At 44.2% G+C, this 27,500-nt stretch overlaps 1 protein-coding gene across 1 annotated transcript in view; it reads right to left on the bottom strand.

Annotated features, from left to right (window-relative positions):
• The window catches only part of cxxc4 (CXXC finger 4), a 34,176-nt gene that overhangs the window by 3,087 nt on the left and 3,589 nt on the right, over positions 1–27,500 (bottom strand). Inside the window, exon 2 of the mRNA XM_017464958.3 lies at positions 25,166–26,109. Within this exon, the coding sequence (XP_017320447.1) occupies positions 25,166–25,981 (816 nt within the window). The 5' untranslated portion in view covers positions 25,982–26,109. The remainder of the gene's footprint in view (positions 1–25,165; positions 26,110–27,500) is intronic.

Below are 27,500 nucleotides of genomic sequence, written 5' to 3'. Positions count from 1 at the left end.
AAAATCACTGGAATTAGGAATAATTTGTCGCCCTATCACGAGCTACACGTCCCCGTGAACGAGCTGTTGCTATAGAAACCATAACGTATTACGTACGAGCGCATTAATATAAACCTGCACTACTGTTAGAGCTGCTGTTATAGAGAACTCATGAACACCTTCTGACCAATCAGGATCCAGAACTCGGGTATAACCTGACACTAACCCACCTGGGTCGCGTTAATCAGTTTATTCTGATTGAGATGTAAACATGAGTGTTTAAACTGCATGCAAACTTAATATTAAAGGTTTCTGCTTAAATAATATCCAGATTTTTTTTTTTTAAAACATCCAGGAAAAACTTACAGCACTACAGCGGGGGTTTTTCCATCGTAGGTTGAGGGTTGGGCATTTTTACATACGTCAAATGAATTATATCTAAATATTAAAATACATATGTACATATTTAAATGAAATAATTTACCTGTATCTCAATCCTGTACCAGACTAACACACACACACACACACACACACACACACACACACACACACACACACACAGAGAAATGTACTTGGATATGTTGGATATTTTCGGAGAGTTCAGTAACACGTTTTCTGACAGACGCCTGAAGCGTTGGCGTGGATTCGCCTCTAAAACGGAGTTTATTTCCTCATTTCACCGCAGCGAGCTCTGATCACGATCCTGACTGCAGCGCCGTCTGTGTTTAATTCAATCTGCCGGAGACTGGAGGAGCACTGACGCGCCAAAATAATAATTACAGCGCGGGAGCCGTGAATTCCCAACGAGCCACAATGAGCCGTTTAATTACGCCGTCTCCATTCGCGCCGGAGACGAACGGTGCTCGTCGGCTCAATAATCGCCACTAAAGAAGAGAAATCGCTGCTCTCCGAACTCATTTGGCAGTCAGGACACAAAATAGCGAAGTTCCTGGCCAATTAGCGCCCCGGGGGATTAGAGCGGCGCTGACAGGGATTACTGAGCGCTGATTGGGAGCGGGATCGCTGTAACGTCTCCGAGCACTGATGGAAATCTAAACGCAAAAAAAAACAGACACACAAAAGAACAGAATCAGGGTGTTTAAAATGAAAGGATGGTCGCTTTCCTGTGACAGAGTCAGTGCTGGAGAGGATTTAAAGAATAATTTAGGAGCCTTTTTATCAAATCTCACTGCATATGATTTACATTTATACTCAAAACACACACTTTTATCCAGAATCCAGACCAAGCACACACCTGAGAGGAGGATCACAATCATCATCATCATCATCTAGCTCAGGAATGCGGTAGTTATCAGGCAGGATTGGGATTTGACCTCAAAACCTTCTGTGAACGCTGATCTTCAACATTTCGGAATAATATCTGCAATTTCCTGCTAGAATTTCTGACATAAGGCGCGAGGAGATGAGCTCCATGTTCTGTATGTGCACTGATCACTCTGTGCTGATTGCAGCACACACTGTACTGAGTTTTACGTGTGTGTGTGTGTGTGTGTGTGTGTGTGTGTGTGTGTGTGTGTGTGTGTGTGTGTGTGCGTGTGTGTGTACAGGCTTTGTTAAAGACATTCAGTATCGATCATATTCAGTCCTTCTGCTCACCAACACAACAAAGTTCAATTAGCACAGCTAACACACACACACACACACACACACACACACACACACACACACACACACACACTTGAGCCATCACTATCACTCCATCAACACTGAAGAATATGTTGATAAGGAGAGAGAGAGAGAGAGAGAGTAGAAAGTAGAAAGAGTAGAAAAACAGAAACATATTATAAAAAGAAGAGAAAAGGATAGAGAGAGACGAGGGAGAGACAGACAAAGAGGAAAAGAGAGAGAGAGAGAGAGAGAGAGAGAGAGGGGGAGAGAGAGAGAGGGAGAGAGAGAGACAGAGAGAGAGAGAGAGAGAGAGAGAGACAGAGAGGGAGAGAGAGACGGGGGGGGGGGAGAGAGAGAGAGAGAGAGAGGGAGAGAGAGACGGGGGGGGGGGGGGGGGGGGGGAGAGAGAGAGGTGATGGTGGGAGGACAGTAAGGTTTTATCTCTAATCAGTGCGTCTCGGCCTTGTCTCATTCCACATCCTTCCTGCACCCTCTCCTCTCCCCATCAGACCTGCAGCATCCTGAATCAATCCGACTGATTGAGACCCGTGTGCGTGTGTCTGTGTGTGTGTGTGTGTGTCTGTGTAAGTGTCTGTGTGTGTGTGTGTGTCTGTGTGCGTGTGTCTGTGTGTGTGTGAGGGTCCTGACAGCCATTGACACTGATTGTGGGTGGCAGGTGCGCTTAATGGTGAGGCCTCACATGTCCCACACTGATTGAGGAGTGAGTGAGTGTGTGTGTGTGTGTGTGTGTGTGTGTGTGTGTGTGTGTGTGTGTGTGTGTGTGTGTGTGTGTGTGTGTGTGAAGGGTGGACAGATGCTGCTGACTCATAATCAAGCCCTAATCCGAATGTGTGTTACACACACACACACACACACACAGTAGGTTTCTGTGAAGATCTTTCAGAAGTGTAAATACTTCACATCGCCAAACTTTTCATCATTTTGTTTGATATCGTAGATAATTATCATTCAGTTTATGTTTCGTTACTCAACAACACTAGCTCCCCAGCTATAATTACTAACTGGTTTATTAGTCTATTAGCTCTCTGTGGCTAGCATGCTTATTTAAAAATAAATTCATGCAAACTATCACGATTGTAATATAAGCAGTAGATAATCATGTGACTAATTCCAGCCAATGGAAGGGTTTCTATGGTGTCAGGAGGGACCACCTCGTCATCAGGAGTCATGCACTGCACTAATAAGATGACTTCATCAAAACAGCGCCGTCCAGACATGCACCCATTACGTCATCATTTATTCCACTCTCTTCCTCACTAATTTCCACAAATCAGATGTCTCTAATTACCCACAATCCCTTAGGGGAGATATTTTACTCTCCTGTCTGAAAAAGCAGACTTGAATAAAGCAGGAAAAAGACGAGAGAGAGAGAGAGGTTAGACAGTTTAAATGGGTCCGTCCCTCCCTATTTCTGTCTCTCTCGCTGAGTGCCGTTCTTTCTTTTAATGTCTCTTTTTTCATAGAAGTCAGAAAAAGGACAAAAAGAGGCATCATACAATGTCTGAATAAAAGAGATGGCCAGAGGGAGGACAGCAGCAGCAGAAAGAGTGGAAAGGGGTTTGTTATTGTAAGTCCTCTACCTGTCTCTCTCTCTGACTTTCTCTCTCTCTGATCAGATAATCAGTTCTACTTTTATTTCATTTCATCAAGCCAAAGTGTCTATTTCCTGTCCAAACAAATCAAATGCTCAAATACTGGAACTGGAGACTGAGCTCAAAAGATGACTGACTAACCAAGAGTCAGAGCCATAAGAACAGGACTAACCATGGGTCACAGCCATAAGACCAGGAGTAACCAAGAGTCAGAGCCATAAGTCCAGGACTAACCAAGAGTCAGAGCCATAAGAACAGGACTAACCAAGAGTCAGAGCCATAAGAACAGGACTAACCAAGAGTCAGAGCCATAAGAACGGGACTAACCAAGAGTCAGAGCCATAAGAACGGGACTAACCAAGAGTCAGAGCCATAAGAACAGGACTAACCAAGAGTAAGAGCCATAAGAACGGGACTAACCAAGAGTCAGAGCCATAAGTCCAGATCTAACCAAGAGTCAGAGCCATAAGAACAGGACTAACCAAGAGTCAGAGCCATAAGAACAGGACTAACCATGGGTCACAGCCATAAGACCAGGACTAACCAAGAGTCAGAGCCATAAGAACGGGACTAACCAAGAGTCAGAGCCATAAGACCAGGACTAACCAAGAGTCAGAGCCATAAGAACAGGACTAACCAAGAGTCAGAGCCATAAGACCAGGACTAACCAAGAGTCAGAGCCATAAGACCGGGACTAACCAAGAGTCAGAGCCATAAGTATTCAGGGCACTGATCAGGGAGTCAGCTGTCTCAATCGCAAATTCCTGCCAGTGCACTGGAATGTTTGCTCCCTAAAAAATCCCACAATGCACCGCAAAACCCAGAGAGCATCGATGCTCACTATTTTCCCTTACTGGCGAACATCCGGCTACGAATGTAAGTAGCTTGTTATTGTTGATGTATCTCTCAAATGATTACTTACGTTAGCGATTTTTAACTTTATTTTATGTTCTATTTACAGTTTGTTTGAGTCGAATGACTTTTACGTGTTCCTGCTTGTCAGATTATAATAGAAATACATGTGACCAAGCTAACAAATTTATAATGGATATAAAACTTAAATATTTTTAAGTTTTGAATTTTTGGTGTTGTTTTACAACGCAAGTACGTAGCCATGTCGCCAGAAATTCATTGTGTAATTCCGTGTGTAGTAAACTAGGGTCCTTACTAGTGCCCGGACTTGTGTACATGATATAGTGATTCACTAGATACTGAACTAGGGAGCTGATTGAGACACACCCCAAGAGTCGGAGCCCTAAAGACTGGGACTATCCAAGAGTCGGAGCCCTAAAGACCGGGACTATCCAAACTTTTATTCTGTTTATCGATTTACCTAAATTCTCTTAACAGTGAAAAAAGAATTCATTTCCCATTTCTAAAAATGTTTTTTTAAATATTAAAAATGATTAAATCTCTTTCTCTCTCTCTCTCTCTCTCGCTCTCTCTCTGAGGATGGAGGGATGTGCTGAAGCTTGTTATACCCCTCGTCCCCTCCGTCACCCTCAAACACATTATTTATTAACGTATGGACTGAGATTCAGGACGCCTTCCACAACCGCAGTGCTTTGGAGGAGATTCTGACAGGCCTTTTTCTCAAATAAATAAATAATCTCTCTCTCTCTCTCTCTCTGTCTCTCTCTCTCTGTCCTTTTCTGTCTCACACACTCTCCTTTTCTGTTCTGTCTCTCCTGTTTTCTCTTTCTCGACCCGTCTCTGCCTCCTCACCATAATTACAAACACATTTCACACAAATTTTCTCAAGAACGCTGTAAGCTCAGCCAATCCGGCTGTGTTTCAGTCCACAGCGTTCCTCGCTCCTCTGCCACGACAAAAGGGCTCTCTGTTTTGAATTAAAATGTCTTGAGGCAAAAAAGTATCTCACTGTGACTCCGTATTGGTACGGCGAGACAGAGACCTAAAGGAGAAGAAGAGGCATGAGAGGAGAAAAACAGGAACGTTATCTGATGAAGTCTTAGTAAAACTAGTAACTGTGACTTATTTGTATTTTATGAATGCAGATGCAATTAAAAGGTATAATTAAGTTTAGCTAAAGGGATTAAGGGTGCAAACCCTAACCCCACCCCTCATCCTAACCCCACCCCCACATCCTAACCCCACCCCTCATCCTAACCCCACCCCTCATCCTAACCCCACCCCCACATCCTAACCACACCCCACTGCCTAACTCCACCCCCAAACCCTAACTTCACCTCCTCACCCTAACTCCACCCCCACATTCCAACTCCACCCCTCATGCTACCTCTACTCCCACATCCTAACCCCACCCCCATCCTAATTCCACACCCATGTCATAACCCCACCCCTCACCCTAACTCCACACCCACATCATAACCCCACCCCCACATTCTAACTCCACTGCTGTAAGTAATGAACACTTTGTGTTGCTGTTTTAGACAAATACTGGGTGGTGTGATGAAGTGGAGTTCCTGTTACCACCACAGTGGTGATTATTTTCCTCAAACAGCACGTGCTTTATTCCTCTTATACCACAACAATCATTTGCTAATGATTACATTTACTTTTATTAAAGAACTACACATCATACATTTATTCCATTTATAGATATATTTGTCATCACAGTCCACAATGAGGCTCCTGGGTTGGACAGTTGGATGTTAGCAGTGGATGCATTAGAGCGTTATATAGATTTTGTGAACGATTTAGCTGTAATTAACATTAATGAAGTTGTAAGTAAAGTTGTGATTACTAACCACGCCCCTCGCTTTATCAGCTGGAGCTGCAAGAGTTCCTCTCCTTACTTTTGATTTAGACCTACAGCTGAAATCAAAGACCTGCTTTGGAGGTCTTTGATTTCAAAACTAGCAATGGAGTTTTCCAGTGTTGGGAGATTTAAACCACAGGTGAGGCAAGCAAATTTATTTCATAATATATTTTCATAATATTCATTTCATGATATACATAAATGAAATGTTTTACAATACACAACACTAATCCATTCATAAATTTAGACACACCAAAGCAGCTTGGGTTCTCACTCTTGCGTCAGAAGCACAGTCGATGAGAGCCGGTCAGAACTGAGAGAGCTGGGAGTCGGCCAAAATCCAGCTCTCGGGAAAAAAACAAGTTCAGTGTGTGCGCTGGTCCCTAACTGATGGGTTATATATCGCCTGTCAGTCGATTCCGCAGGAATATTGGGGCGTCGCTGCGCTCGATGCCGGACGGTGTAGTAATCCATCACAGGCACGCTGGGAGAGAAATCTCATCTCAGCACGGCGAGCCAAGGCCGAACGCCACATACACTCGCTCATCTGTTCACTCCGCAGGTGATTACTTTAGCCTTGAAGCGTCCTGAAATTGCCGCAATCTAAAACGTCCAGGGAACTGTAATGATTAGAAACGTTTATTTTCAATAAATCGACTTTCCCAGGTTGCTGAGAAGCACAGGAGGCGATTGTGGAGCTGAGATTTTGGCCTGGATTAGCCGCTCGTTTTTCAGAACACAGCGTCGCTGCTGACGAAACCACACAGGAAATTCATCAAACCTGTCACCGAACTTCCTGTACAGCTCCGCTTTAACGCCACTCAAGCTCAAGCTCAAGCCCTAAAGCCTTCAGAGCGGTGATTCAATCTATAGTCCTGGTTACGGATTGATTTCCCTCCTCTAACACTTCTGACTCCAGTAATTATCTGCTCATTAGGACCATTTAACGAGATGAGATGTTTGAAAGCAGAGGAAACTACAGCTGTCAGGGTTTAGAGCAGCAGGTAACCTCAAATTCCCCCCAGTGCCCTACTGCTACTCTAATGCCCACTGAATGCTACCTAAGTGCCCATGGGATCCCTGCTTACTGCCCTATTATCTAAATCCTTGATGCCCTCTTTGATTTGCTCACAGTGGCCACATAAATGCCCTCCAAATACCCTCTCCATTGCCCTTTGTGTGCCCTCTGAATTCCCCCTTAGTGCCCTTGGCTTTCCTGCTTTATTTTTCTACTCTGTATTATTCAAAAGCTCTCTTAGTACTTTCCCACTGTTCTCTAAATCGCCGCTGAATGGTTTGTAGGTAAGTTTGTAAGCCCTCACCATGCCCTACCAATGACCTCTACGGGACCCATCACATCTGCCCTGATAGTGTCCTTTCAGTGCCCCCCATTAGGGGATGTACAGACTATAGGATTAAAGTGTTCACTAGACAGTGCTGTGGGAACGTCGGCTAGTCAGGCAGAGAAAACAACAGCAAGGCCGAAGCTAAAGAAAGCAGCTACATGTACTTCATTATTCTACACACAGCCGATGCTACAGTCAACTGTAAAAACAATGCTCCTGATGAAATTCCTCCGTAGTTATTTTTGTTGTCCTTTAAAGCTAAATTAAATGTAAATAATATCCATGCAGATGAGCGACACATTCCGACTCAAACATGGTACTCTTGACTCAGATTTATTATATTTTAGAGTAGAACACGGACATCACAGACTCCATCCTAATAAATCCGGCTCAGTTATGGAATTAAAAACAAACAAAAATATAAAATCTTCCTCCTCCTCAGCTGGACACTCGAGCTGTCTGTCCAAATCTTACTAGCCAATGAGAGTGCATCGCTGTTAAGCTCCGCCCACATGAGAGATTTGTACCAGAATGGCGAATTTAAACTTGTATTTAAATTTATTTATTATTTGTGTGTGTGTGTGTGTGTGTGTGTGTGTGTGTGTGTGTGTGTGTGTGAGTGTTAACTAAAGTGTGGATTGATGTGTCTGAACTCTGAGGTCCTGAAACGGTTAGTTGACTCCTTTTTTGAAATCACTGGTCAACTAGTAGAAGTGAGTTGTCGTGCAAAACCTTCTCACCACTGCCCTGCGCTGTGTCCTTCACCTGCCCTGCGCTGTGTCCTTCACCTGCCCTGCCCAGTGTCCTTCACCTGCCCTGCCCTGTGTCCTTCACCTGCCCTGCCCTGTGTCCTTCACCTGCCCTGTCCAGTGTCCTTCACTTGCCCTGCCCAGTGTCCTTCACCTGCCCTGCCCTGTGTCCTTCACCTGCCCTGTCCAGTGTCCTTCACTTGCCCTGCCCAGTGTCCTTCACCTGCTCTGCCCTGTGTCCTTCACCTGCCCTATCCAGTGTCCTTCACTTGCCCTGCCCAGTGTCCTTCACCTGCCCTGCCCAGTGTCCTTCACCTGCCCTGTCCAGTGTCCTTCACCTGCCCTGCCCTGTGTCCTTCACCTGCCCTGAACAGTGTCCTTCACCTGCCCTGAACAGTGTCCTTCACCTGCCCTGCCTGCCCTGTGTCCTTCACCTGCCCTGTCCAGTGTCCTTCACCTGCCCTGTCCAGTGTCCTTCACCTGCTCTGTCCAGTGTCCTTCACCTGCCCTGAACAGTGTCCTTCACCTGCCCTGTCCAGTGTCCTTCACCTGCCCTGCCCTGTGTCCTTCACCTGCCCTGTCCAGTGTCCTTCACCTGCTCTGTCCAGTGTCCTTCACCTGCCCTGAACAGTGTCCTTCACCTGCCCTGTCCAGTGTCCTTCACCTGCCCTGCCCTGTGTCCTTCACCTGCCCTGAACAGTGTCCTTCACCTGCCCTGAACAGTGTCCTTCACCTGCCCTGCCTGCCCTGTGTCCTTCACCTGCCCTGTCCAGTGTCCTTCACCTGCCCTGCCCAGTGTCCTTCACCTGCTCTGTCCAGTGTCCTTCACCTGCCCTGAACAGTGTCCTTCACCTGCCCTGTCCAGTGTCCTTCACCTGCCCTGCCCTGTGTCCTTCACCTGCCCTGCCCAGTGTCCTTCACCTGCCCTGCCCAGTGTCCTTCACCTGCCCTGCCCAGTGTCCTTTACCTGCCCTGTCCAGTGTCCTTCACCTGCCCTGTCCAGTGTCCTTCACCTGCCCTGCCCTGTGTCCTTCACCTGCCCTGAACAGTGTCCTTCACCTGCCCTGAACAGTGTCCTTCACCTGCCCTGCCTGCCCTGTGTCCTTCACCTGCCCTGTCCAGTGTCCTTCACCTGCCCTGTCCAGTGTCCTTCACCTGCCCTGCCCAGTGTCCTTCACCTGCTCTGTCCAGTGTCCTTCACCTGCCCTGAACAGTGTCCTTCACCTGCCCTGTCCAGTGTCCTTCACCTGCCCTGCCCTGTGTCCTTCACCTGCCCTGCCCAGTGTCCTTCACCTGCCCTGCCCAGTGTCCTTCACCTGCCCTGCCCAGTGTCCTTTACCTGCCCTGCCCAGTGTCCTTCACCTGCCCTGCCCAGTGTCCTTCACTTGCCCTGCCCAGTGTCCTTCACCTGCTCTGCCCTGTGTCCTTCACCTGCCCTGCCCAGTGTCCTTCACCTGCCCTGCCCAGTGTCCTTCACCTGCTCTGTCCAGTGTCCTTCACCTGCCCTGAACAGTGTCCTTCACCTGCCCTGCCTGCCCTGTGTCCTTCACCTGCCCTGTCCAGTGTCCTTCACCTGCCCTGTCCAGTGTCCTTCACCTGCCCTGCCCAGTGTCCTTCACCTGCCCTGCCTGCCCTGTGTCCTTCACCTGCCCTGCCCTGTGTCCTTCACCTGCCCTGTCCAGTGTCCTTCACCTGCCCTGAACAGTGTCCTTCACCTGCCCTGCCTGCCCTGTGTCCTTCACCTGCCCTGCCCTGTGTCCTTCACCTGCCCTGTCCAGTGTCCTTCACCTGCCCTTACGTGGCCTTGGAATACCCTCTCAATACCCTGTTTCAATCTCCTCCTGTGAAAAAATATGTTTGTCTTCCACGTCTTTAAATTTGACCTTCTGTCAGAAAGATGCATTTAAATCTCCTCTGAGACACTCAGGACACCGTTCTCACACAGAATAATACCGCATAATATAATATACATATAATATTCATATCTCCGGAGGGGTGATAAACCGCAGTGCTCCTACGCAGACCTGTTACCGTAGCGGCACCACGATCCTGTTCAGAAATCTCACCAGCATAAATAAATATGTAAATATATTATAAGACTGTTAGCTAAACTTAAATACTGATGGGAAAGAACTTGCAGAAAAGTTTTCTACTTCACTTTTACCTCTAGGGGGAAAGTGCTGATCCTGAAAATGGTTCATGCCATCTACATGCTACTAGTACAAAGCAAAAAAATAAAATAAAAAAAGGGTATCACACATTACAGCGCAGTAAGGGCTGCGTGTAGAGTTTTGAGAAAAACAAACAAACAATCTCTTGTGATATATACGCTAAAAAAAACGAGTTTCCTTTTACATCATGGGGTCAAATTCATAGCCGAAATGCTCAGATACAGAATTAACTGTTATTCGTTGAACGTTCCATCGACTCCTGCTGTGCTGAATCTTCTAACGATGAGCAACACGATGTCATGAAACAGCCAATCACTCTCTGTGTCATTATACTGACCGCTAGGGGGCAGTAGAGCAGTCAACTGAATTCAGACACCACTAGCGAAATGTGCTTGGACCCCAGATGATTGCTGCTTGCTATAAATCTAATCTCTCAGAGTATTCACTCGACCCCCTCACCCCCAAAGAGCACAGGAAATGATGTCACATCACTTATAGAAGTCACATGATAGAACATGTAGCATTTCTCAACAAATTAAACAAAACTGAAACGAAATAAACTCTTCATTTTTTCTGTATATTCAGCTTTAGAGTAACAACATGGCTAACTGGAAAAATTTAATCCTCGCTAACATAAAGGTGTCTTTGACTACAGCTAGCTACACATCCATGGTAAATTTCCAAACTTCAGTGCAGCTCGATTTAATGGGAGGTGCAATATTTGATGTTTTTACATTAACCTTTGGTGATTAGTAGGCTGTATCACTTGTAGCTAACATGCTAATATTCAAATCCGACAAAGTGGCTGTTGGCTGAAATACGGAACTACCAAATTTTCTACGTCTCATAACCCCTGTGCTAATTTAAGGTCACATTTTTGACAATCACCTGAGATTTTCATACCATAGACACAAAATTATGACCATTTTAACGTGAATAGTTTTAATGTAATATTATTTTGAATGACATTATTATAACCATGTCCATGCAGTGCTGTTTGATGATGTCATCTCGTTTCTCCTCTTCAGAAACCTCACACAGGATTCACATTTTACTTTGCTCGAACACCTTTTTAGAAATTCACCCCCCCCCCCCCCCCCCCAACCAACCCCCACCAACACCCACCTCCCCCCACCCGCCATCCTCGGGGTATATGAGGTGGAAAAGGCTGACTACCTGCGCTGCGTTGGCGTAGCGTAGCACGCTAATCGAGCGCGGTGAGCAGATTGCCTGCTCTCTGAAATGTTAAATCAAAATGCAAAGCAGCAGCAGCAGGTTCGCCTCGCTCCTCTCGACAGATTCTGCGGCATATGTGTGGGAGCTGGCGGTTTCTCGGGGGCCTAAATTGGAAGCGCTGATATTTTAAGGTAATAAGCACTAGCGCAAGCGTACGGCACAGCTCACGTCCGTCTGTGCGGAAACACACACGTTCTGTTTAAACTGGGTTTCTCTTTCTGGCCCGTGTGTGTACAGTCGGGTCAGTAGCGCTACACGGATATTAATGATGTCAGGAATGTTATTTCCACAGAGGCTGGATTGAAGTTTGCCTGCATGCAGTTAAAAATAAAAGACTATCGCTGGTTTTGTACTTTCCATTTTCCTTTTCCCATGAACAAAATATCCAAAAATGTTTCTCTCTCCAGTGATGTTTTTTTTTTTGGCAAATCCATTGAAAATGAGTCTTCTCTTTATACTCATATTCTCTTTATAGTAACAAGAATCTGCAAGATTTTAATAAAAATATCCATCCATCCATTTTCTGTAGCGCTTATCCTACACAGGGTCACGGGGAGTCTAGAGCCTGTCCCAGGAAACTTGGATGCACACTGTGTGGGACACCCTGGACAGGGTGCCAATCCATCCCAGGGTACAATCACACACACACTCGCACACTACGGACAATTTGGACATGCCAATCAGCCTACAACGCATTTCTTTGGACTGGGGGAGGAAATCGGAGTACCCGGAGGAAACCCCCGCAGCATGGGGAGAACATGCAAACTCCACACACACAGGGCAGAGGTGTGATTCAAACCCCCAGTGTAAGTTGTGGATGTTTTGATCATGAAAGATGACGGATGACAGAACGTCGAATGTCTAACATCTTCAACTCTGTGGATGTAAACTGTAATCCTGTTATTAATAGCTGTGCGTAGAAAGCAGTTCACGTTTATTTCGGCCGTTCTCCAAAGCGTTTGTAGCCAGCTGAAAACACAAGGTAATCTTCTGAAAACACCCAGCTGGGGGCGCTTGAGAGCTCTTTACATTTAGCTTTTTTTTCAGCTCAGGCGCTTTGGTTGCTATGATACGGAATATCCGCGGAAGTAGCATGTTTCTAGTGTCTGATTTTTCAGATAGTTTGTTTTATCAGCAATTACTGAATAGAAAAACGTCAACTCAAGGTAAAGTACTTGCTCTAGCCCTGGCGTTGGATGAAGGGATGGCTGAAGCACGTAGAACGAGAGGACGGTCTGAGGGTGTGGTATTTGTCCCACCCCTCCTCCACTGTGATTTTTTTTAAAAAGTGTTAGTGATGAGCGCTGCGTTTTACCCAAAGTTGAACATTTTTCAATTCTCGGCGACCAGAAGAACACGCCGAGCACGCATCGCTCAGCGTGGAATAGACGCGCAGCGCCTTGTGACGCTGCTGGTGTTTTTAAATACGCGGCACTCCCACTGCAAACAACTTTTAAAATACGCTGGCCTCAGGAAAAAACATTTTGGTGGACACATGGCTGTAGAGTCAAAACATCAGCTCCCCAACAAACATAATAATAATCATTGATTAACACAGAGCAGCAATGATTAGGGGTCCAAGCACTATTACCCTGTTCACCTCTAATCTGTAAATAAAGATTTATTAGTAGTAAAATCGGGAAGACAAATTCTTAATGATAACAATTTCAAATAAAGCGTGATAAAGACAACAGCAAATAGTCAAACTCAGGTAACGTTCAGATCAGTAATCACAGAATTACACACACACAGTAACAACTGGAGCAATAACACTGTCGTTGCTTTGTCCTCAACAGATTTCCCATGTGCCCCGACACACTGCCCTTTTACTCTCACACCTGCCCCAGATTTGGACTCGGACAACCCTGTGTCCTTTGCAGTAATAAACAACACCTCACTCGGACACTAATGAAGAAGAGATGTGCTCATTAGGAGCTGCTCTTACTCGGTGAATGGAAAGCTACAAAAACACCATGCTGCTTTCTGTGATGGTCTCCAGCACCCAGTTTCAACAAGATTCAGCTAATCAATCTGACTGGTACAAAGTGCTGACACTGGAGACTCCTACCATGAATGAAAGAAAACTTCACCATATAATTAAACAATTATGCACGTTTTTCTTTATAATCTATTTAATATGTGGCACATCAGCCGTACACGTCCCTATGAACGAGCTGTTACTATGGAAACGATAACATATTAGACCGAGTGCATTAATATAAACCTGCGATTTGCAGCTGCGCTACTGTCAGGGCTGCTGTTATAGAGAATTAATCAACACCGTCTTCTCACCTGATAATTGTTTGCAACCTGTTTTGTCTTTCAAATGGTTCACGTTATGAGAACGTTCTTGCTAAGCAACTGAAAATAGGTGGGAAAAAAACAACTGAGCATAACAATTTAGCTATCGAACTTTAAAGTAAAAACATTGTGACAGTGGAAATAAGACAGAACCAGAATAGTGCTTGGACCCCTCTGCATCGCTGCTACAGCTGAATTTCCCTCAGACGTAATAAACAATAAATGACTAAGAAAAATGATCGCAAAAACACTGCAGCTGAATCAGTGTAATAAATGTAAATCAGCACCACTATAGTATTTAGTTATATTTTTATACAAACATAAGCAGCATTTGCAGTCCACTATTCCAAGATCAAGAGTTCCGTGAGCTTTAATAGAAAATATCACAGTATTAAATTCCGTTCTATTTTTATGTTACAGTCCATCCTGCGGCCTCGGAGCTCGGTGTCGTGTTTTTTTCCCCAAACAGCGTCTCTTTAATGACGAGATACCTTTTAACTTCCCAGCCAGAGCCGCCATCAATTATTCACGTGTGTCTGTTTAAAATTTAAAGCGCAGCACATTAGCGTTCAACGCGCTGCACTTTCACACCGTCCCATTCCCTTTCACGCCCGAGACCGAGCCGACTCAGGGGACAGGCCGGCACTGATTAACCATGAATAACAATAATAATAACAATAATAATAATAATAATAATAATAATAATAATAGTAGTATTGTTTTTTTCTTTAATTTGTAAACTCATCTGTATATTAATATATCCACAATGTTACTCTGTAGATCAAATTATTTTACAGCCAGTAATTTTACTGGAGCTGCGATGTCAATCATATAGCCACCAATTTAGCATCATCCATATCCGGAATGCTAGCTGTTTTTCACTAAGACATGTAGGCAAAACATTCGTCCTCAGTCAGAGTGTCAGTTATGTCCAAGGTTCGCTCTGGTCTGGTGAGCAGAATTATGGGATTGCGTATCTCTAAAATGTGCGGTGCAGCTTGTGGAGTTTTTTGGGTTTTTTTTGGAACTACTCGAATTGGCGAAATCACAATCGCACGAAATTGTTTTGCACGCTCTTTCGGACTGATGTTTGTTGGTAAACGAGAGCTTTTAGCTGTACTCATGTTTGACGCACGTGAATAGTAGAGGGCTTTGGCTGAATGTCGCGTAGTGATGACGTCACATGACGCGTCCCGGCCCTGGTGGTAAATTAGAAAAATCTGTACGCTCCTACGAATATTGCGGCATTGGAAGGATAGTCTGACTGAACCGCTCACTTTCACATTCATTTATCATTTTATCCATACATACTTCACTCTCAGCCATCTCTTTGATTAAGACACGCCTCCTCCTCTGTCCTGGACTTTAAAGGGACAATATAGTGTGATTTTATTTATGTACGTCGCAGTTATGTCAAACAGTCAGATGGTGGCACTGGACTTAAAGCTGCTCCTCCCTCAAGCCGATATCACGCAAGAAACGTGCGCTTAAGTTCAAGATCAGAATCGAGCGCAACTGAGACACGCCCCTGTTTAAGATAAACCCCGCCCCTGCGTGCGTAACTCTCAGTAGTTCCGTGATGTCTGAATACTGAAGTGTGTAATTTCAGTAGTAAATCCTCACTGAGCGCTGAACTCTGAATACGACCGGATATTTCGGTTAAGATGCAAACTTCGTTTGATTTTATTTCTCATTAGAAAATGTAGCTTTAATTAAAATAAGTGAAAATAACACTCAGAGCCCTTTTCATGCATCAAGCGACTTACGTTGTGCAAATAAAAGTAAAACTTTATTTGTTATTTTAAAGAATTTTATTTCAGAAAATAATTTTTTAATGCTTTGATTTAATCTCTGTACAACTACGAGACTGCTAAATGTGACAGTTTTTTTCCTGTTCTTCACCAAACATCTCCCAGAGTAGCGTTCGACACGTAGCCTACAACAATACGGCGGGAAGTCGAGAGACGGTTCGTGTCTCGTCAGTGCCAGAGCGAGAGATTGGCATAATTAAGCAATCGCACATCGTCTTGACAGGAGCTTAAGGTTGGCCTTTAGGTCTGAGACTCGTTACGCGACGCGGATATTTGTTTTTCTCTCTCTCTCTGTCTCAGATGTCGGTTAGATTAGCCTGCAAGTTTAGAGCGTGAATAAATCCACCAATCGGCACATCTAAGGCTGCCTGTCCCTCAGGCCTTCCTTTCTTTCGTTCCTTTTTTATCGCCTTCACTCCCTCCTGTCTTTTTTCTTCTCGCTTTCCTCGTCTCCCCCGCTGAGATTGGCTGCTAGCGTGCAGCGTTATCTCCAGGGAAGCAAAGGTTGTGGAGGAAGAGGGAGGAGGAAGAGCGGGGCTGGAAGGCCACACATTCGTCCTTATCTATTCTGAGCACACCTAAAACAAATTAGCGCTGCCCGGGGACGCTTATTCGGCTCCTCCGCTCTCATTAAAGCCGCCGCTCTTCAAGGTCCTGCCACCAAGCATTTATTTATTTAAAAAAAAAAAAAAGCTCATGGCTGTGAGAGCGCTGTACAATGGCGCCATGACCTTTTCATTACAACGTGCTCCCAGTGCGAGCACAAAAGCGCCGAGCATCTCCCACGTCACCCATTCTTCCTCCTGACATCAGCGAATCCCGCAGCGCTCGCTAATTGTACGCTGTTTTTCATGGTCGAGAGATTTCTTTTCGCGTTTCCCTCCTTGCCTGCTGGTGTCACTCTGCCAATCGGATCACAAACCGTACCGTTCATGGTCTGTCAAGGCCACGCCGTCGCGTATTAGCGATGCTATTGTGCACACGCCAAGTATTTCTTTCCGCTCTCAAAAAATCCGAATATCAAATTCGCCTCTGACTGTTTGATGGGAATTTTTCCTCCTGTCAACATCTGAATCCTGGAGAACTGAGCGGGAAAAACATCTGCCTCAGAAAATACAGACGCTGTAGTCACATTATACGTTTTATACATATATGGCGCTGATATGTTCTGAATTGTGATTGGTCAGAAGGTGTTGATGAGTTTTCTATAACAGCGGCTCTGACAGTAGCGCAGGTTTATATTAATGCGCTCGTTCTGGTGCGTTATAGTTTCTATAGCAACATGACGAGCTGCCATTTTTTTGTCTTATTAACTTCAAGAAAGAAAACCTTTTAAGCGTTCCAACCAGGCCAAAATCTCTGACCTACAAGTGATTAATGTCTGTACGGTGTGCGGTGGATTAGCCGGGCACAAGCGTGTGTACTCGTGATGAAGGCATCAGTGAAACAGAATAATCCATCATCACAAATCAGAAATCAAACCAGGAAGGAAGGAAACTTGGAAACTTCGACACAGCGGTGTATACATGGGTAAAGTAATCAAAAACTCATACAATACCCCTGGACACAATCAGGACACAAGCAAAAAGGGTTGGAGCCAGGATCAAAACAGAAACAAAACGCCATGGGAACTGTGACACAAAGGGGAGGGCTGTTAGGGCTAAAAGAGTGAATTTTAATGTTGTTTAATCGTACAGCAGATCCTCAGGGGCGCGCATCGGACCACTTTTACTCTCTATTAACAAACCGTAAGCACTGAGATCACATTTCGGCGCACGCAGCGTTTCTGAAAACATTTCCTTTCACTATCAGGATGGACGACTTCTGTAGTCTCTCGTCTCCTCAGGATCAGTCGTAGCATCTCACATGGACGTCAGGTTTATTCTACCTCGCAGCCTGAGATGCGTTTTCCTACAGCATCTACACTTCTAATCAAAACAACTTACTTTACATTTTATATCCTATATTGTTAGGTTTACATAATGATCTCTCCATCTCTTTATCTCCCTCTCCCTCTCTCCTTCTGTCGAGCCACACATGATTTTATGGAGATGCCAGTGATCCTTTCTGCTCTCCGGACCAGCCTGATCCATCCTGATGTTCTACCTCTGGATGGAGCTCTCATCAACTGGAGGCTACGTTCTGCCACTGAGGACGACCCCAAGCGGTGCAGCCTGGAGATCGCTGAGAACGGTACTGCTTGAAGTACCATGGAAATGGTTTTGGACCTCAATTCCACATGGACGTTCTCGCTGTGGTTGCCGGGACTACGGTTGCTGCGATGTCCTTGGGACTGCAATCACCACATGCAGTTTTACACTCAGGTCTCCTTTAGTGAACAGTGGACTAGTTCAACAAACAGACTTCATATTAAACCATAATGATCTTTCTTTCACTTTCACACTATCCGTTGTTCCCCAGATGAGGACGGGTTCCTTCTGAGTCCGGTTCCTCTCAAGGTTTCTTCCTCATATCATCTCAGGGAGTTTTTCCCTCACCACCGTCACCACCAGCAATAGAGATAAATTCACAGTGTTTATATATTTCTGTAAAGCTGCATTGAGACAATGTCCATCGCTAAAAGCGCTATAAAATAAAACTGAATTGAATTGAATTGAATATCAGTGTCTGTGCTGAAGGTCTAACAAACCAGTTCACTTCAACGAGTCCCTCTCAGTACCGTTCTGTATTTTATCCCGTCCTGCTTTAACGTAATATTTTTACTATCTCCGATTCTTTCTGTTTTCATCCTGCAGGATATAAAGCCAACTTTACACTGGATGGCTCATGTAAAAGCTCCTGATTTCAGGTCTGGGTTCCCCAGACGAATTTAGTGTCACTGCGACCAACGACAGTCAAGGACACATACAAGTGTCCACCAACAGGGCGGCGGCAAACCCATGGAACCGATACGGAGAACCTTAAACGAAACAACTGCTCATTACCTCGATGTCACTGTGAAGAATGTTTATTAGCCAGCTAACTGTACTAGCTACGTACACTCAACAGAGTTGTGTTCGGGGTTGTGTTTACCAATTTAATGTCATATCCTGTTGACGAACTTCCTGTCGTGTTTTTGGTTTTCCTGTTGCGTTTACGAATTCTGCTGCATTTTTGCGTCGTTAATGTTTTGCAGGTTATTGGTTTGTGTCGTTTATGTTACAGCTGCTAATCAATCATTAATAATAAACGCTCGAGGGTCTTTTTGTAAAGATGATGTCCGTTGCCACGACGACACTCTAGTGATAGAAGTGTACGATGTGTTAAAAAGCTGGGCAGCTAACGTGATGTTGTAAAATGTTAATGTCGACTGTTTGTGTGTGTGTGTGTGTGTGTGTGTGTGTGTGTGTGTGTGTGTGTGTGTGTGTGTGTGTGAGGTGCTGTGTGTGGGAGGCGAATGCAAATCAGGCCCTTGGCAAAATGCACTGCTTCTTCACCCTGACACACTGACACACACACAGACACACAGACACACACAGACAAACACACACACACACACACACAGACACACACACAGACATATGTAGAGATCTCCTGTTTATTAGAGATGCTGCCAGTTTCGCTCTCATTACTTATATAATTATGTGTTTTAGTCACACACTCCGCACGTTATTTTATTCCTGATCATATTTCACCTTTAATTAATTACAACTTAATTAACTGTGATGTTGTGATGTTGGTGAACTTACTGTTTATTCACTCAAATATTTAACCACTCGTCAGGTAGTTACCACGATCTACCTGACGATTTTTATTTATTAATAAACAACACATTATATGCTTTTATCCATTTACGGTTACATTTAACGTTGTAGAACGTCAGTGAAACAAGATATTTCCTGTTCTTACTTACGTTATAAAATATCGCAGCTTGTCGTGTTACTGAGAAACCGCAAGGAAGCATAATCTTACTGACACTGGAGACTCCTTCCATCAGTATTACATAATCATCTCCTTACAGATCAACAATTACACACCTTGTTTAAATCGTTTTATTAACAGTGGAGCGTGCGCTGTACACGTCCCTGTGAACGAGTCGTTACTATAGAAACGATAACATATTAGAACGATGCATTAATATAAACCTGTGCTACAGTCAGAGCCGCTGTTATAGAGAACTAATCACCACCTTCTGACCAATCACAGTCCAGAACTCAACACGATCTAGAACTCATCGCGATCCAGAACTCATCACGATACAGAACTCATCATGATACAGAACTCATCACGATACAGAACTCATCACGATACAGAACTCATCGCGATCCAGAACTCATCACGATACAGAACTCATCACGATACAGAACTCATCATGATACAGAACTCAGCAGCAGCTCAATAAAACAAACAAAACAAATTCCAATATAAAGCAAAATGATCTACATTATTGTGTAGCTCTGAAACAATCCATCAGGAAAAGTGTAATGGTTTCCATTGGAGATGTTCGGGTTATTATTAAAATACCACTAGAACCCAATCGAGCGGTCTTTCACAGGTAGAATAGAACCAGATAAACCATAAGGAACTACACATTCTGCTAAACTAATATTACAGACCCTTACATACCATCAGAAACACATCAGAACTCATCAGTACTGCATTAAAACCACTCAGAACCATATGAGAACCCATTAAAACCAGTAGAAATTACTACATTTCTACTTATTATCAGCAGGGTAGCACCTTGTTTAAACATTAGCTAGCTAGCTAACTATTTATTGATTGATTGATTTAACACTGGATTTATTTACTACACATTGGCTAGATATTAAAATCAAGCTATAACAGCTATTTTCTGTAAAATGATGCAGCTAGCTGTTAAACTTTAGCTAACACACTGAAGTTACAGCTCCATGTTGTACATTAGCTAGCTAGTTGTTCGATAGCATGTATTTCCTGTTAGCTGCCACACGCTAATCACAGACTCTTGCTTCTAGCACTAACAGTTTCTAACATTCAAATTTAAAATAAAATAGTAAAAACGCTGTTCTTTGCATTGAATCATGGGATTTCCTTCTGATCTCACCTCCTCTCAATACTGTGACCATGGAGCATGGCTAACAACGCTAATGCTAACGCTACTCTGTGGATATAAACGTTAGCCGTTAGCTAATTCCTCCTGGAGGGAGAGTGAGTGTCACTCGGCTCGGAGTGTTTTTTCTCTCACAGGGGAATTAATTTCTCCTGAAACAGCCGAGTGAAATGCAAATCAGAATTTTACTCACAGCCTGAAATCCGAGAAACCATTTACTCTAATACCCGCTTTAATTTAGAGCGCTAATGCCGAACCCCCAGAGGACTGACCTGTGTCCCTCATCTGTCTCTCTCTCTGTCTGTCTCTCTTTCTCTGTTTCTTTCTCTGCCTGTCTCTCTCTCTCTCTGCCTGTCTCTCTCTTTGTCTGTCTCTCTTTCTGTCTGTTTCTCTCTTTCTGCCTCACTCCCTCTGCCTGTCTCTCTCTCTCTTTCTCTCTGTCTCTCTCTCTGCCTGTCTCTCTCACTCTCTCTCTCTCTCTGCCTGTCTCTCTCTCTGTTAGTCTCTCTTTCTGTCTGTTTTTCTCTCTCTGTCTGTCTCACTCCCTCTGCCTGTCTCTCTCTCTTTCTCTCTGTCTCTCTCTCTGCCAGTCTCTCGCTCTGCCTGTCTCTCTGTCTCTGTCTGTCTCTCTCACTCTCTCTCTGTCTCTCTTGCTGTCTGTCTCTCTGTCTGTTTCTCTCTGTCTCCTTCTGACTGTCTCTCTGTCTCCGTCTGTCTCTCTGGTTGTCTGTCTCTCTCACTCTCATGCTGTCTGTCTCTCTGTCTCTCTCCCTCTGCCTGTTTCTCTGCCTCTCTCTGTCTCTCTCTCTGTTTGTATGGCTCTCTCTGTGTCTCTCCCTATCTCACTATCTGTCTGTCTCTGTCCATGCTGAGCTCTTAAACTCTCCCTCTGTCTCTCTCTGTGCCTGTCTGATTCACTATACCTGTTTGTCTGTCTCTCTCTCTTTCCCGTTCTTAAAAAAAAATAGAGAACCTGCCTGTGTCTGCTGCTATATACTGTACATACAGTGCTGCTTGAAAGTTTGTGAACCCTTTAGAATTTTCTATATTTCTGCATAAACATGATCTAAAACATCATCAGATTTTCACTCAAGTCCTAAACGTAGATAAAGAGAACCCGATTAAACAAATTATACAAAAATATTATACTTGGTAATTTATTTATTGAGGAAAATGATCCAATATTACACATCTGAGAGTGGCAAAAGTATGTGCACCTTTAGGATTGGCAGTTAATCTGAAAGTGAAATTAGAGTCAGGTGTTTTCAATCTATCAGAGTCTGATCTATCAGAGTCTGATCTTCACAACGCATGTTTGTGGAAGTGTATCATGGCCCAAACAAAGGAGATTTCTGAGGACCTCAGAAAAACAGTTGTTGAAGCTCATCAGGCTGGAAAAGGTCACAAAACCATCTGTAAAGAGTTTGGACTCCACCGATCCACAGTCAGACAGATTGTGTAGAAATGGAGGGAATTCAACACCATCGTTCCCTGCACAGGAGCGGAGACCAACAAAGATCACTCCGAGAGCGAGACCTGTAATAGTCCACGAGGTCACAGAGGAGCCCTGGGGAACTTCTAACCGTCTAAAGGCCTCTCTCACATTGGCTAATGTTAATGTTCATGAGTCCACCATCAGGAGAACACTGAACAACAACAGTGTGCATGGCAGGGTGGCAAGTTCAGAGATCACATGGACGAGCCAGAAGTCTAATGGAAATGTTTTGTGGACGGAGGAGACCAAAAAAGAATCATTGGTTTAAATGAGAAGCGTTATGTTTGGAGAAATGAAAACGCTGCATTCCAGCAGAAGAACCTTCTCCCATCTGTGAAACATGCTGGTGGTAGTGTCAGGGTTTGGGACTGTTCTGCTGCATCTGGACCAGGACGACTCGCCATCACTGCTGGAACAATGAATCTGAATGATAGCAGCGAACTCTAACGGAAAATATCAGGACATGAGTCCATGAACTGAATCTGAAGAGAAAGTGGGTCATGCAGCGAGACAACGATCCTAAACACACGAGTCCTTCTACCAGAGAACGCTTAAAGAAGAATAAAGGTAATGTTTTGGAACGTCCGAGTCAAAGTCCTGACCTTAATCCAGTAGAAATGTTGTGGAAGAACCTGAAGCAGCAGTTCACGTGAGGAAACACACCAACACCCCAGAGCTGAAGCTGTTCTGTACTGAGGAACGGGATAAAACTCCTCCGAGACGACGTGCAGATGATCAACACTTACCCCAAACGCTTATCTGCAGTGATTCCTGCACAAGGAGTCACACCACACACTGAAAACACACTCACTCACAGATGTGTCATATTGGATAATTTTCCTCAATAAATAAACAACCAAACATAATATATTTGTCTCATTTGATTAATGGGTTCTCTTTCTCTACTTTTAGGACTCGTATGAAAATCTGATGATGTTTAGGTCATATAAGCACCACTGTAAACATATAAATAAAGGAACCTACATAAATATTTGCATAAAATGAATATGCACTAATTCTGTATGTGTAAACGTAGTAAACGACCGTGCTGAGGTCGATAAGAGGTGTAAAATTAAAAACAGATAGTACATTAAAATAAATAAAGTGTCAAAGTGTCAAAAATAGTTGTTTTTATTTTTTAATATGATTATTATTTAAATTAATTCGTTACTTTGGGGATAAAATGTTCATTATTATCACAATGTGAGAACTGAATATCAGTGTGTGTGTGTGTGTGTGTGTGTGTGTGTGTGTGTGTGTGTGTGAGTGTGTGTATGTGTGTGTGTGTGTGTGTCTCACTAAATCTCGCGTCCTCTCTACAGTGTTTTTGCTGCTGCAGTGCATCGTGGGATATCGATCATCACGAGGCGGCGTCCGTAATTGGTTAAAATGGCCAAGTGCAGAGAGGGAAAAGCACTTCCCAGCTCCGGCCTGGACACCAGCCAACAACCTTTTCAGCTTTTTTTCTCCGGCTGAATTCCAGTCTCAGCCTGACTGGCAGCAATTACAGCGTCTGAGCCAAAGTAACGCTCACACATACACACACACACTCGCACACACACTCTCACACACACACACACACACACACACACACACACACACACACCCCTAATTACTGCCAATTAGACGAGGCGTGTAGGGAGAAAGGAGAAGCCGCGGGGACGTTCAGGCTCAAGGGGGTGAAGGGGGGGATTGGGCAAGTAAGGGGGGGGGTGTGGGTTAATGGGGGGGTTTCAAGGGCTTTAGATACGTGACTGGAAGGAAAAGGTTACTAAGGGAAATAATGAGAAATGATTAATGTGTCTCAGAAACGCAATTAAGGTTCAGTACAGCTCAAACCGCAAACCACCAACTGCTGCTGCTCATCCTCGCTTTATTATTAATAGTACTAGTTGAAGTAGTAGTAATAATAGTATTATTATTAGTAGTAGTCTTAATAGTATTCGGTTTACGGCAGTGTTACTGAGCAAAAGAAACCTTCACTATAGTTCAGAGATTGTTATTATTAGTAGTATTAACCGATGTAATGCTAACCAGTTAACCTGTTGTATTTAGCTAGGTTTGATTTAGTTAGCTAACACACTCCAGTAACATCCCCGAGGTGTAATGCTAGCTAGTTTAGCTCCAAAACCAAACTTCTCTCACTTCAGTATGACGACGTCGTTTCCTCCACAGCACAGTTCTGCTACTAAAGAGAGGAGCTGTTTTACAGAAGTCACCATCTTCTCGAAGAATGCTCGGTGAAATATATCCAAACGCAGTGATGATGAAAAGCAGTGAAGACAAAATCCCACACAGTTCACTCCATAAAATATTCACAATAACAAAGTGAACGCTTTTGCACACAAAAATGTGTGACTTTCCATTATTTACTGGACAATCACGAATAAACACACAGGGGGAAAAAACCCTCACGTTTCAACACGTAGCCGGTCCAGAGGCATCGTACAAGTCTGATCCGAAACGCCGTCATTAATCCAATCCATGCTTATCATTACACTATATATATATACATATATATATCACACAAACAACAGAAAACAAATATAAGAATTATTTACAACACATTCCTGCTTTTGTCAGAAAGTTTTGGGGAAAATTAATCGCGGACGCATCAGTTATAATAAGAATATATATACATACATATATATATATATATATATACAAATAATGTTATTTTTGTTATTTTTAAATATAACTCCTAACTACACCAAAAGGTATTTATTAATTAATGTTCAATATTAGTGACCAGAACTTTTATGAGTTTTTTTAAACCATTATTTTTAATCTTATTATTCATACTGAGGTGTTTAATCGTTTTTAAAAAAGGCACAATGTGAACTTAAAAACATCAAACAAAGAATGAGACAAAACAAGGAGCGAGTCCGCGGCATCTTCTACACTTCACAGACTACAGCATGAGTTGAAGATCTGCACCAGTCATGACGGACAAAACGACTTTACTTCAAACCCCAGATTCTTCAAAGTGTTGTTATAAAAATCAGACACTTCCATTTTACATTTATGATATAATAATAATTTCGCCAGTTTTATTCTCACCTCGAGTGACGAGCCTGGTTTCTTCTTCAGCTCCTCGCATTTGCGGAATTTGCAGATCTGGTGTCCGGTCTTGCGGTTTCGGCAGCTGCTGCAGACGCCGCAGTTAATGAGCCGCCTGCAGGGGGCGCACACACCGCAGCGCTTCCTCTTTTTCTTGGCGGCGTTTCCTCCGGATGCGGGAGAGGAAATGTGATTACTGTGATTATTATTGTGCTGCTGGCAGTCTGCCAGGTTGGCGATCTGAAACGCGCTATCCGTGACAGCGGACGCGGCGGCAGGAGAGTGCAGCGCTGTCATGACGATGACCCCGGGGGGTAAAGAGATGCCCCCGAGAGCCGGGAGGGCAGAGAATGCCGGGTTCATGATCTCTTCAGCAGCGCTGCCGCACTTCAGCTTGTTGACACAGTCCCCCGCTAACGGCCTGCAGTGCTCCGGCGATAACGTGGACAGGAAGTTACCATTCGCCATCTGCAGGGTCTCGGGTTTCCCAGGCCGCTGAGATGAATCGCTCCTGGTTCTGTGCGGGTGGATCGGCGCCGATTTGCGTCCCCAGAGCACGGCGTTGTCACAGTTCCACGGCGAAACACCGATCCGTGCGCTGGGAAAGATGGGCGTGGTGATGCGAGCGATCTTGGCGCTTTGTGGAAATGCACCATTGGTTTTGTAAAAGTTTGCGAAAGAGCGGTAACGTTCGATCTCTGCATTGTAATCCAACAGCTGGTTTAATCCGGCTTCCTGAAGGGCGTCCTTTTGTAACAGAGACACGTCTGCGTTAGCGCCGCTCTCGATGCAGAGCGCACTGTTTATGTTCGACATGGCCGCTCGCTGAGATTAGCGCTGTGGCGGAGACGTCAAGCGGTGACGGTGTCCGTCCTTCTTCAACACCAAACTCCTCCCAGACTAATGCGTTAGCATCCTGCGATTATTCCACCGCGTTTATTCCACTGAAACAAGAACACAATAATTACACATCTGCCAGAACATTCTCCGCAGTTATAGCCTGCGTGACTCAATGACGGGAGAGAAACCTGCACAAACCCAAAACTACAAATAACTGTAATAACAACTACAACACGATTCACACGTGAACGTCTTTATACACAGACATCTGTTACGTTTTTATATTTAAAAGGAAAAAAACACAAGCTGGTGTATGAAGTTGTCCGTTATCTGAAAAAAACACAACACTTTTGCTGAAAACGAGTTTATGAAAATAAACACGAGTTCAAACATGAAAACAGACTTTACTTTAGTGCTTTTGATTGACATCTTTATTTTGTTTTGTTTCTGTCATCGGAGGTCATGTGATGACGAGGTCATGTGATGACGAGGTCATGTGATGACGAGGTCATGTGATGACGAGGTCATGTGATGACGAGGTCATGTGATGATGAGGTCATGTGATGACGAGGTCATGTGATGAAGACCGAAAAGAAGAAAAACACTGAAACTGAAGTTGGTTCATTTCGCAAAACGACATTGTTTGGAGTTTTCTTTGTACAAGTATTGTTGCTGTTTTTGTTTGTCACCGACACGTGACTCTTAGTCTCTTAGTTACATGTTTTCATTTGTGCATGTAATGGAAACTTGTGCACACAGACGTTCCCATGGTAACGGGGTTACTGCGATAATATTGTAAAAATTGTGATGATTTTAATGTTATTGTGATTCCATACCAACTTGCTGACAGATTGAGATCCATCATAAAAACTTGTGTGTGCTGTGATTATATTTCTGTTATATTACGTTATAATAATGTGATATGAAGCATTATAGCGTTATTATCAGGTGAGTTAGCTGCTAATGCGCTAAATCTGTACAGGTCCTCATATGTGTGATCTGTCATGAGACATTCAGCCAAAGAGCCTCAGATCCATCCATCATCCCTGTGTGTGTGTGTGTGTGTGTGAGATGGAGCTGGAGGAAGTATGCATTTCACCCTACACCCCCCCGCCCCCAACCACCCACCCCTCCCCTCTCCGGCTGCGTCTCATTTCCACCGATAAAAGTGCGTTAAACACATTTCCCCCCGCTTACGTTACCTTCCTCCGGCTGCTCGCGCTTTTTAATTAACCGAGCTACGGCGTCACGAATCGCTTCCGTGCTCGGGGCAACGGGCTATAAACACACACACACACACACACACACACACACACACATACACACACACACACACAGAGCGGTCTGGGTGGGCTCAGAAGTCTGGGATAGTTTTTAGTATTTAATGATATAATAAATTCACTGATTATCTACAACATTACTGCATCACACCAACACCATGAGACAGAGAGACAGCACAGGAGAGAGAGAGAGACAGCACAAGAGAGAGACAGCA

The sequence above is a fragment of the Ictalurus punctatus genome, chromosome 3 (genome assembly GCF_001660625.3).
Source record: "Ictalurus punctatus breed USDA103 chromosome 3, Coco_2.0, whole genome shotgun sequence".
NCBI lineage: Eukaryota > Metazoa > Chordata > Actinopteri > Siluriformes > Ictaluridae > Ictalurus > Ictalurus punctatus.
The sequence above is the reverse complement of the archived record's forward strand: the minus strand, read 5'-3'. Positions and strand labels throughout refer to the sequence as shown.